The 12,050-nt window shown below is 42.5% G+C and overlaps 1 protein-coding gene across 11 annotated transcripts in view; it reads left to right on the top strand.

Moving 5' to 3' along the window:
* Positions 1-11,542, top strand: part of SOX5 (SRY-box transcription factor 5) — a 599,951-nt gene extending 588,409 nt beyond the window's left edge. For all 11 annotated transcript variants that reach the window (XM_088528386.1, XM_088528388.1, XM_088528387.1 and 8 more), the window contains 3 exons: positions 862-1,035; positions 7,389-7,605; positions 10,862-11,542. In XM_088528386.1, the coding sequence (XP_088384512.1) occupies positions 862-1,035; positions 7,389-7,605; positions 10,862-11,165 (695 nt within the window). In that variant the 3' untranslated portion in view covers positions 11,166-11,542. The remainder of the gene's footprint in view (positions 1-861; positions 1,036-7,388; positions 7,606-10,861) is intronic.
* The last annotated feature ends 508 nt before the right edge of the window (positions 11,543-12,050 follow it).

Here is a 12,050-nt window from a genome sequence, read left to right as displayed (position 1 = left end):
TTTGTGTGCACATATCATCAGACTCTGGGGGAGAATCCAAGTGTTCTGGAGGTGTGTGGGGGGAAAGAGGGAGAAGCAGTAAGCAGCTTTGAAACAAGGCAGGAAAAATGATTCATCATGTGGTACTTTAAGTCTGCAGGTGTTGTTTAGCCTTCTCTCTTGTGTGCTCCATTTGTCAAGGCTGGGCCAAGAATGCATTTCTGATGGCAAAAGGGAATAAAGGAGGCAAATAGATGTAGGATAAATGAGATTGCAGAGAATCCACAAATTATAGAGCTGATGGTGCCTGGATGAGGCACATGGTACATCCATGGGAACCTGTTTGGATTTGATGAAACAAAGCTAATGCTTCTTTCTTTCTCTGCCATTTCTTGAGCTGTTGTGGAGGTGCAAGCACAAGAATAAGTAGATGCATACATGCTTATTTGCTAGTTAAAGACTTGCTTAAGAAGAAACACCTAATGTAACTGTATAACACTATTTGCATTAAAAAAAAAAGAACAGAAAATAAGTAACATAGTATGGCCAAGAGGAAGGGAAGAAAATCTACATTGATGAGAGCTGATTTTAGGTTATGAGGTAGTAAAAGATGTTTTAGAAAAACTGTTTAATGCTTTGTGTTAAAACGCAATTGGGATTCTTCATCAAGTCTGTTTATACCATGTGATACTGAATTAATAGAGTAGCTAAATATTAGAGATAATATACAATATAACGTGTTTACCCTCTACTTCAAGTAAAAGAAGAAACACCATTAACTTACAGTGAACACTGATTCACCAAAGGCACTTCACCCAGTGTAGATTACCGATGGCAGTAGACTGAAACACAGATGGGTCATGATTTTCCCTCTCTTTTCAGGAAGTGCAGGAGTTTCAGAATCTCGAATTTACCGGGAATCCAGAGGGCGTGGTAGCAACGAGCCCCACATCAAGCGTCCAATGAATGCATTCATGGTGTGGGCTAAAGACGAACGGAGGAAGATCCTTCAAGCCTTCCCTGACATGCACAACTCCAATATCAGCAAGATACTAGGTAAGAATCGCAGAGTGCTATTCTTTCTCTATCAGAACTTGGCGCTTATGTTTGAAAAGAACCAAGCACCTGGCATCAAACAGAATTAATGTCTCTAGGTCATCTGCTTAGCTACTTAGTGACTGCATCAAGGACAGCAGCAATACAGGCTTCCACCGTGCTGCCCAGTAGCATTAACCTAAAGTGCTCTTGTGTCTTTGTAGTTACTCAGAGTGTGATGGTGGTTTTGGTGTGAAAATGTTAACTGAATAGATCAAACCAGTCCATATCATTAGGCTGCTCAACAGACAGAAAATGACATATTTGCCCACGTATTTTGTATAATTAGATTATATGTGGTAGCTTGCCACAGTATTTACTTTATACCGTAATACTTTCTGTTCAAACCAGTGGCCATAGGGGAAGGATCCTAAAATACATCTGTGTTATTTTATACACCTGATGGTTTAGAATTATTTTACTATGTTCTGGTTATAACAATTTTCCTTTTAGTACATGATCTCTATCAGAAGCTGCTTTTTTTTTCTGAATATTCTGAAAAGACTCCTGAAATCAGAATAGAAACATCAGAACTAATTTCCATATTCTCTACTCTGCACATCACAAGCTATATATACTTGTCATGAATATCATCTGCTAATTTATATGCAGTAGACCTCCAACTTTTCACTACTTACTCTAATTCCCAGGAACACATTCTGTCCTAAGTTATTCCTTTACAACATGCTGAACAATATAGAAGGTGAATAAGTGAGGATTACTATGGGCAATGAATTGCCCTTCTGGCAAGAAAAAAATACAAAAACAAACAAAAACACAAAACCTGTGACCAAATCTGAGATATTGCATGTTTGCTGTTCAAGACTGTGCTACAGACCATAGGCATTCATCAGGCCATGAGCAAAGGTTTAAGCAGGAGACACGTTAACTTGGCCTACAGATCTGCTGTGCAGACAACTGGAGAGCTGTGGACTGGTGATAATGGCAGCATTAACTGGTTACAAGACTGGTAAATATTCTGAGTTTAGTCCAGTCAGAGGCTTGAGGTTTAGTTTGATTAGAGTGGCATTATGACAAGTTAGCAGGGGGCAAGTAGCAATGAGATTAAATTGGTCTGAGAGGCAGAATGTAATGGCTGCGGATGGCAGATGTGATGATATTAACCCATGATTAAAAGGGTGGTATGAGATGATTAGATTAGTTATAGGAACAGGATTAGACAGCTAAATTGGTTATGGTGATGGTAAAATAACCTTATACTGGTTGAAAGGGATTATACTGGTTACAGGTGTATGATGTGATTAGACTGAGGACAGGGCAGTAATAGTTTTGGTCTGTTGCTAAATTGAGAGACGGGCTGATTAAGCCTGTTCTTAAATAATCAGCTTCAGAAATCTACAAGATCACTCTGAATGGCCCTTTTCATATAGAAAGTACAAAGAGAGCTTGATGTTTTCCCTCTTAACTGATTGTTTTGGATAACAACCTCCGACAGCACGCTGCTAATTCATTCTGCTTAAAACAGGCGCTTGAGCTGGGCTGACATTTTACGCAGTCTCTGGGGATCCTGGTTGACATTTTAAAGGGCTTCTAAGCATTTTATAATACCCTAAAATCTGGTTTTAATAAGCCATTCTGCTGAAATTGTTAACATAAGGAATCACCTTTTACTATTTGGCGCTCGATCAGGGAGATATGGGGACATCTTTTTCTGATTAGATATACAGTAGTTGGAGTAAAATGTGCAAATTCATTACAGATCCTGTTGAGGTGACAGACAGTATAGCTGACTCCAAACTCTTTACTGCCTTGCTGCCAGATATGGGGAAAAGCAAGGTTTGAAAGCAGTTAGATATGATGTTTCTATTTCATTCCAGCACCACATTTAATTTTTTTACTCCTCCTCTGCAATAGAGAGGGGTGCCCTCATGTCTTCGTTCTTGACAGAAACATTAGAAAGGTCTTCCCTCAATTGCAAAAGGCCAATCTTTTGAAGTCAGCAGGGAGCTCCCTGTTAACTGGCATAGGGTGAGCAACTAGAAACTTACAGCTCAGACAGGTATTAGGGGCTTTTTATCAGACCTCCGCAGTATTTCCTTACTTTTTTTTCTGTTTTTTCTTTGAAGCAGCACTCATGCACATTGAGGTCAGAGAGCTCATTGTCATGGAGAGTAGCTTAAATGAAGTTGTCACTGATTAAGGGTCATTTTTATAGTAAAATGAAAGGAGATGCCCTTCCCAGCATTAGAATTCTCTAGGGATTATGTTTGACACTGTGGTATTATGTTTGGAGCATAAAAATTAGATACATGGATTTGTCACTAAATTCATCTGTGCATACGTTTGTCATCCATCTGTTCATTGCAACTTAAACTTGTGGATGATGGTTTTTTTTTTAGTAAATTGTTAAAAAAAAGTGCTAAAGAGGGTCTGCTGGACCCTTTCAATTTAATAATGCATTGTTTAGATAGTTTTGTAAATGATTTATTTCAGGAAAAATATACATAAGAAGATTAGGAAAAGACAAAGCTATGTGTTACCTTCTAAAACTCTCTTGAAGATATTTATGTGCGTGTGAATATATGCATATACACATACATTATATGCATGTGTGTTTGTGTGTATTTTTAAACACAAAATCAGCCCGATGCAGGCTCTCAGTTTAAAAAAAAAGTCAGCCTAACAGACTAAAAGTTAGTAAAAGTCAGGCAATATTGTAAACAGCTGCAAGGTCTTATCACAGAAATGTGGCTTAAAAGGAACTGTAGGCAGAGCTCCTAAGCTCGCCTAGCCGTGCAGCTCGTGTAGGTGCTGGTCGTGTGCTGTCACCTGCATCTGCAGGTGGCTGCTCCTCTGCAGCTCCTCTCAGGCTTCATATAAAGCTCCTTGGGGCACAGCAATAGCTGCCCTCGCTCGTTCTGGGGCAAAGAGCTGCTCTTGGTGTTGTCGACTCTCACGGTTGTATCGGGTTTTTCCGATCTTTTTCCGAGTGCTTCGGCTACCACGTCAGGGAGGTTTGTGTGAGCTCTGCCCAGCTTTATGGAGGTGCATATGGAAGGGAACTGGTGCTTGCCTTCTTAGTCGAGGAGATAAGCCTTGCATGTTTGACCCCCTCAAAGCTTTAACACACAGATGGTAAGCAGAAAGCACTCAGAAGGTGTAAATCTTCCCCTAAAGAAAAAGAAAAAAAAAAAAAAAAAAAAACAAGACTCTTGCATCACATCCCTTTTTGGGCCTGGGCTTAGCAAGGTACATAGACATCCATACCTATGTATGTGTGTATTTATAAACATATCCTACCCTGCAGATAAAGCTGTCACAAATACATTTTGTTCAAGCACAAGGTATTTTTAACCCGTTTTGGTATGTTGATTGATGATACCCCTTCATACCTGTGCAATCAGATGCCGAACCTGCATGGATGCCTTAGCTTGTCCGTGGTTGAAAATCAAGGATCAGGATTCTGGCTGGGTTTTGAATATTAGTAAGGAAATAAGTGAAAACAGCAAAATGAAAAAATCAAGGGTTTATCATCACAAAGTGTGCCCTTTTTCAAAATTGCCTTTGACAGCATACTTTGTTTAATTATTTATGCCACTTCAAAACATACTAGTAAATTATATTTTGTATATTTTGTAAAAACAATAAAGTCATAGTAATAGGAGGCATCACTGCAGGAGGCAGCTATTAAAAATTTGCCAGGCAGAGAGGTGAGATTGCCAGGATTTTTGTTGTATTGAGTTTGTGACTTAGCAAGGGAAAACACAATGAGTGACATTTATTTATAAATATTATATGTGTAACTGCACGTACAAATACCATGCATTAAAATTTCAGTTTTCATACTGGAAAGACTTACATATGTGGTTAACTTCACCTGCTATTACTGACTCTTTCACATGGGATAGGGATAGGGCTGTGCCTGTCCAGATCTGGCTGTGGCACAGGGACAAATGAATTGGGCTGGGGTAGATTATTAACCCAAAAATTCTGAAACGCTGATTTGAATTTCTGTCTTTCTATCTATCCATCTGAAAATATATCTCTCTATTACTCATTTCCTGCTTTGCAGGGCTTCTTGCAGTACGTAAAGAAACTATAACTGCTTAAAGTCAGTGAGCCTTTCAACTTTTTTGTTCATAAATCAGTACTGTTTCATTAGCAGGAAAAGGGGCTGGAGCTGTTTCTTTAAGGCACCAGAACGACAGCATGTTTGTGGTTAGAGGACTCTACTTAGACAAACTTCTAACATTTTTTTTTGTAGGCTAAAAAGCCAATTTGCCAGTGGCTGAGAGGTAGAATCTGAAAGTAGACCTGCATATGGGCATCTTCCCATATGAGCTGCATAAGCTTTACCCTGAATTCTTACCATCACTCAGCGTGGGCCCTATCTGTTTCCATCTTATTCACTAAACCAACATTAGGAGGTGTCCAGTGTTTTGGCAGTCCCCGCATGTTTATCCCTATGTCATTTAGCCCAAAGTCCAGGAGGTGCCACATGTGGAAAGTCGGTGTCACTTTTTCTAGTCATTTCCCTTGCCAAAAAAAAAAAAAAAAGGGGGAATAATTTCTCTGCAGAGGACAAAGCTGCTGAGTAGGACTGTGAACTCAGTGGCTTTGCTGCTCTATATTAAGCAGTGCCATGTTAGCGGTGCCTGTGGCAGCACCAGACTGGCTATGAAGTCTATGGGCCACATAAAGTGCTATGCAAGAATCATAGTGCAAGCATAGAAACAGTATACTCACATGAACATGGTGTTGTACCTAAGCTAGTATGGATAAAATCTTTCCCATTGCAGGCCTGATGAAGGGTCTCTGCATGCTCTGTGTTGCAAGCATGACCTGAAGAAGTGCCTGTTTGGTTCCCTGTAATGTTCACAAAGAAAGGGATGTCCCTTGTTCCTCTTCAGCATAAAGTCTTTCAGATCAGTTCGGTGCGAGGCTAGGGCTCTATTCAGTACGAGCCTGCTAGCTTTTCATCTCAGAAGCTCAAACTATTGCTTGGAATAAAGCTTCAAGAAGCACTGGAAATAAATGATATCAATAATCAGAAAGGGCCTTTTTTAAGAAATAAACAACTAGCTATTGGCTTCCCCAGGAAGGGGTAACTGTCCGTCTCTATTAAGTCCTGGGGGCAGAGTGAGCTAAGACCAGACTGACTAATGGCATGAGCTAAGTACAGTATGAGTAACCAAAAAAAAAAAAAAAAAGAGAAAGTCAAGTATGACATATGACATTATGAACCCATTAAATTGAGAAATTATTCAAACTCTTTTCACACTGGAAAACAGACAATTTTCCAATCAAGTTTTTCTTTTGCACTTGGACCGTCCTTATTATTTGAAATGTATCTTATCCTGAAGCTCTTCTGTAGTTCATGGAAAAATAAGATAGGATAACTGGCTCAAGAAATTTCACTCCCTGCCGCCACAGTATGTCCTTTAAGCAATATTAGTTTATAAATTTCAGGAGGTTTATTTAAATGTGTATATAAAGTCTTCGTTATTTCGCTAGCTCACACGGCCGCGTTAACGCAGGCAGCGTGCCGGCGAGCAGGCCGGCAGCGATCGAGCCACAGTGCAGCCCCATGGAGAGGTGTGCCGGTATCCCGGTGCTTTTCCCTGCACGAGACATACTGGATGCTTTGTTAGGCTGGAGCTGGCCTCGTTCATCAGGGCTGGGGCTTGGAGTTAACACCCCACTGAGACATATGGGATAGTTTATAGCTGTTGGACGCATTGCTTCGGCGTCTTTGCAGGCTTGTGTACCCAGCAGCAGAGCGTTTATGATCAGGTCATATTCTGCTTTTCAGAAACGTGGCAGCCAGAAGGATACTTTATTTGTCAGGAAAGATGAAGCTGTAGATATGAGCAGAGTTTATGCCTTAATCCAGCCTTGGTGGAGTGCAGTGATTAGGTCACAGCCCAAAGGAGCTCTGGAACAAATCCGTGGCCAAAGCAAAGTGTAGGGAGACTTAGCAGAGCAGGCCTTGTGCATCTCATGGGTCTTTGGCCAGTCCACTAAAATATGTTACCTAGTTTTCTAAGAAGTGCCAAGGATTGCTCACTGACTTTATTTCTCACCTGGAAGACATCATGCTATAGGTAAGTGTCAATAAACTACTCAGAGCTTCCAATATCATCTTTCTGCGCCACATGGCCGTACCCAGGAGGTTTGCCAGCCAAGTATAAACAAGACCTGACCCTTGTCTAAAAACTCTGACAGATCAACAGCCCCAAGCGATGTGACCGTAGGTATCTTGTTCAGACTGACCTACTTGTTTCTCCTTCTTTCAGTGCTTGCAGAAGAGTAGGATCTCATTTCTTGTCCTTTTCTTTTTGTGCGTGTGGCAGGATCTCGCTGGAAAGCTATGACAAACCTAGAGAAGCAGCCATACTATGAGGAACAGGCACGACTCAGCAAACAGCACCTGGAGAAATACCCAGACTACAAATACAAGCCAAGGCCGAAGCGTACCTGCCTTGTAGATGGCAAGAAATTGCGCATTGGCGAGTACAAGGCTATCATGCGCAACAGACGCCAGGAGATGAGGCAGTACTTCAATGTCGGGTATGGGACCTTTAAAAACTACTAATTTGCTAATTTTGGCAAATATTGTTCTTCTTGGGGAGAATTTGTAATTCACTCGCTTGAATGTTGTGTTTTAGTGGCAAGAGCATTATATCTTGCTAATGGAATACAAAGCCTGTGCTTTAAAGCACTGCGTTCCAGGAGAAGGTTTGGGATTTTTTTGTTGGTTATGCTATTTACCCATCTTACAGCTTCAACCACCCTCCTCGCTTTCTCATTTATTTTTTCCCATGGGGGGAAAAAAGTATTTCTAGCGAAATGTAAGTCTTCTGATAAGGTCTTATAAATATTATTTATGATAGAGCCTCAGAGGGCATGTCCAAATGGATCTATGGTAGTGCCTGTCAATCCAAAAGCCAGAAATACTTGTATTCAGTTCAGTCTGTGGCAAGTAGTCCGCAAAAAGACTGCTGAACAAGTTGAACTTAAGCTGGAATATGAGTTTGGCTCAGTTAGCTCGCATCAGGCAGGAAGTTGTCTCCTGATGTTCATCGCGATGCACTAGTCATGCCAGGGAGTGTCTTCCAATGCGGTAAGTTAAACGCTTTGTGCTGAGTGCAGATTTCAAGACGGCTGCTCAGATAAACAGCTAATAGATGAGCTTTATTTAATCAGATTAAAATCTGCCTAGAAAAAGCACATGTAGTTTCCTTCTGCAGATAGCCCTTGGTTTTGGTTACTGCAGGTCAAAAGAATCAGAAATAATCAACTGTCCTACAGTACTTTTGTATTCATTCCAGAAAATTAAAAGCTATTCACTGACCTTAAAAAAATAAAAAAAAAGCAGAATGGCAGCAAAGCCAGCCCCAGAAAAGATGGAATTTTCTGTTTCGGCTCAGGCTGAAGTGGGAATCCCTTTAATATTAACTGAGCTGAGTATCACGTCTCTCTAGTTAAGGGCTGGAAGTAGTAATAAAGGAGAGAATATCTGTCCAGCAACTGCTAAGTGTCATCAGACTGTGTTTTAAACAGCTACAATGTGCATTGTTATAATAAGCAGCTCAGCAGAGAAATTTGAGCTGCTTAACCCTGTGGCGCTGGCAGGTCCAGTGATCCCAATGGTAAGCACTGAAACAAACACAGGGAAGTCAGCCAACATTTGGCATCAAGAGATTAAAAAAAGAGGAGGGGGCCTTCTGGAAAAAGAATAGGTGGCAACAGAGCCCCCAAAACACTGCTTATCTTGTTAACATGCATGCTTCATCATGGGAAAAAAATTAACCTTGTAACACTCTGGGTATTATTAAGCTTTCCAAGCAAGGCTGACATTGAAATCAAGACATTTCTGGGCATAATTTACATGGGGATGTTAGAGCACAAAACCTGGGGTGAAATCTTCTTAGAAGTTACTGACAAATTGGGCAATGACTGCAGTGGGGTCGCTGATGCCGGGAGTCCCAGCCCTGTAGTTTCATTCCTGGTTTTAGTTCCCCATCTGCTGCTTCACCCTGCACAGGTCATTCAAGGCTAAACTTCTCAACAAAAAATCCAACCCCCACTCGAGCACCAAAATAGGAGATTGGGCTTTCAAGAGCTCGCACTAAGCCAGCTGCTGAGACATACTAAAAACCTGTGTGAAAGCATCACAGGGGGAAGGACTGGGAATTTTTGGAAATTCTTTTGCTTTACACTTCTCTGTCTTAGCATCCTTATCTTTAGTGGTGTTACTGTAAGCTCACCTCACTAGACCACTCTGAACCCTAATATTCCAGTGTCTGGGAACTGCTTTGAGACTCTTTGGGGTGGACATGCTATGGGCATGGAAAAATACCGTTCTTAAATTATTGAATGTTTGAAAAGCACTCTGAAATGTTCCATTTAAGTGCCGCAGTATTCCTATTGTTAAATATTAAAGGCAATTTAAGTGTGCTGAATCCTAGTTACAGAAATGCTGACTCCTGAAAACAGATCGCTCCCACTGAAGTAAGGCAAAAATGCAGATCAGATCATGGGCCCGCTTTAAGGACTGCATCTTCAGCTGAGATGGTGGGTGCAGAGGACGGCAGGCAGGAAGTATCTGAAAATACAGCCGGCAATTGCAAACAAATGTAAAGCTCTTTGGCAGTTAGAAGTCTTTGAGGATCACTGCAGTGTGCAGGGCTTACTGTATAGCCCGGGCACAGCCAGGCAGGGGAACAGGGGAGGGTTTCATTCTTAATTAAGTATGTTCATCTCCAGAGACTCTGTCCTGTCTCCTGTGGCAAGGCTTTTCAGTGCAGATGGACACACTGCTGATGACATTACAATGTGCAGCATGTACCGAAGAGTATTACTGCAATGGAATTACTTCATGCAGCAAGGAAACAAAAGGAGCATGAATTTTAAACCCCTAGGCTTGTTGGGACCCTGAAGCTTCTCAGGGAAACAAACACTGCTCTAACGCAGCTAGTGTTCTTGGTGCAAAAGGAATTTCTATGGCCTGGCATAATTCTCCTTTCATTGCCGCAGACAGGTTTCCAAGGCTTAGGCGCTACATAAAGGCATCCTATAGAGGATTTGCTCAAATGCTCATGTTGCTTGCTTGCTTTTTATTTATTTTTAAATAACGCAAGCTCCCATTTTAAATCTGGCTTTTCCCAGTTTTATCCCCCCTCCTTGAAAAGTTCTGCTTTTCACAAGTGCCATGGTCACCATCCGGTGGGAGGCCCCCGGAGATCATCCTGTAAACCCCTGTTACACCCCAAATCCCCCCGTTCCTCTCTCTAGCAATTGCCGGGTTTCTGAACGAGGGGGGCAGCTTTGCCTTCTGCTGATCCGCAGGTCCTTTCCTGCAGCACCTTCCCATTCCCGTGCAAAGTGCCTGGCCCACCACTCCTCTCTCCCCCTGGCAGCGTGTCACTTTTGTTTCTAGCCCTGCCAGCAGCTTGGGATTATTTCAGAGGAAGGTTTGTTGAGTTGGAGCGCAGTGGGGAGGGTGTTTATCTCCAGCTGGCAGCTCAGGGGATGGAGAGTTTACCCAGCAGAGAAGTTTGCGTCACCGGTAGGTGAGCTGCAGCCGCGTGGTTCGGGGGCAGATGCACAGATGTTTGCAGAGTTTCTTTATCAGCGAGGTTGGTTTGGGCTTGCTGTTTGCTGCAGGAGAGCCCGCTGGCGAGGCTGGAGTGCCTATCTCATGCCGCCATCCAGGGACTCCTCCTGCGCAGCCGAGAAGCGCGCGCTGCGCACGTGCGAGGCCTTCCCCACTCCTTTGCTCCTTCCCATATTGAGACAGCCTTCTCCTCCTCTTCCCCGGCAGGCAACAAGCACAGATTCCCATTGCCACGGCGGGCGTAGTGTACCCGGGCGCCATCGCCATGGCCGGAATGCCTTCCCCACACCTGCCCTCGGAGCACTCGAGCGTCTCCAGCAGCCCGGAGCCCGGCATGCCCGTCATCCAGAGCACTTACGGCATCAAAGGCGAGGAGCCGCACATCAAGGAGGAGATGCAGACCGAGGACGTCAACGGAGAAATCTATGACGAGTACGACGAGGAAGAGGATGACCCCGATGTGGACTATGGCAGTGACAGTGAAAATCACATCGCGGGGCAAGCCAACTGATCAGGGTCCAGCCCTCGCGCGACCTGCAGGACTCCAAGGAGAAAAGAAAAAATAAATAAACAAAGCCCCGTCTGGCTTATCCTTGCCAGTGGCCAAGCACATTAACTTTCTCATACACTGACTGTTACTTTAACTGTTAGTCTTAACTAGTTGGGACATCAGCTGACTAATAGACATCAGCCTGCATCGGGAAAAAAAAAAGGCTCAGAAGAAAGGAAACAAAGACAACGACGACAACAACAGCAGAATGAAATAAGCTATGGGTAAAATAATGCCAGTAATTCAGCTGCTATACCCAAGCACTGAAGTCTTACCCGTCGACCTTTTATTATTATTATTTTTTTTTCAAATAAACTTTATGGCTGTTTGTTCTACAATGTTCTAGAAATTCTCACTCAGGTACACAGTGCCAACAAGTGGCTTGTGAATGTGTTTTGTTGTTTTGTGCTACAGTTTAAAGAGAAATAATTTTTTTTTTTTTTTGGTAATGCACCTGACAGGAAAGAAAAAAAAAAGATAAAATCCTTCTACCCCCTCTGTCTCTTCCTCCTCTTCCTCCTCCTACTCCTCCTCCTCCCTGGCAAATCTGGGTCAGAAGTGTGAGTGTGAGTGTGTGTGCGCATGCCTGGCAAGGAAGGAAGCGGGGAGTCTGTTTCTGTTAACCCCAACAAGCAATTATTTCCTTTCAAGAGAGGACTTCTCTTCATCAGTTGCACACCATACTGAGTCTTTGAGCAAGTGCCAAATTTGTACTAAAGCGCTGAGCTAGTCCAATTTGCTTTTCTTGGTTGGTCTCTTTTTCTTTTTTTCTTTTTTGTTGTTGTTGTTTCCTTTTGGTTTTGGTTTGCATCCTGATCTGTCTTAAGTTAGGACAGTGTTGTATCT

This window comes from Tinamus guttatus, unplaced genomic scaffold, assembly GCF_059628265.1.
Source record: "Tinamus guttatus ecotype Peru unplaced genomic scaffold, ASM5962826v1 Tinamus_guttatus_pri_ptg000308l, whole genome shotgun sequence".
NCBI lineage: Eukaryota > Metazoa > Chordata > Aves > Tinamiformes > Tinamidae > Tinamus > Tinamus guttatus.
The sequence above is the reverse complement of the archived record's forward strand: the minus strand, read 5'-3'. Positions and strand labels throughout refer to the sequence as shown.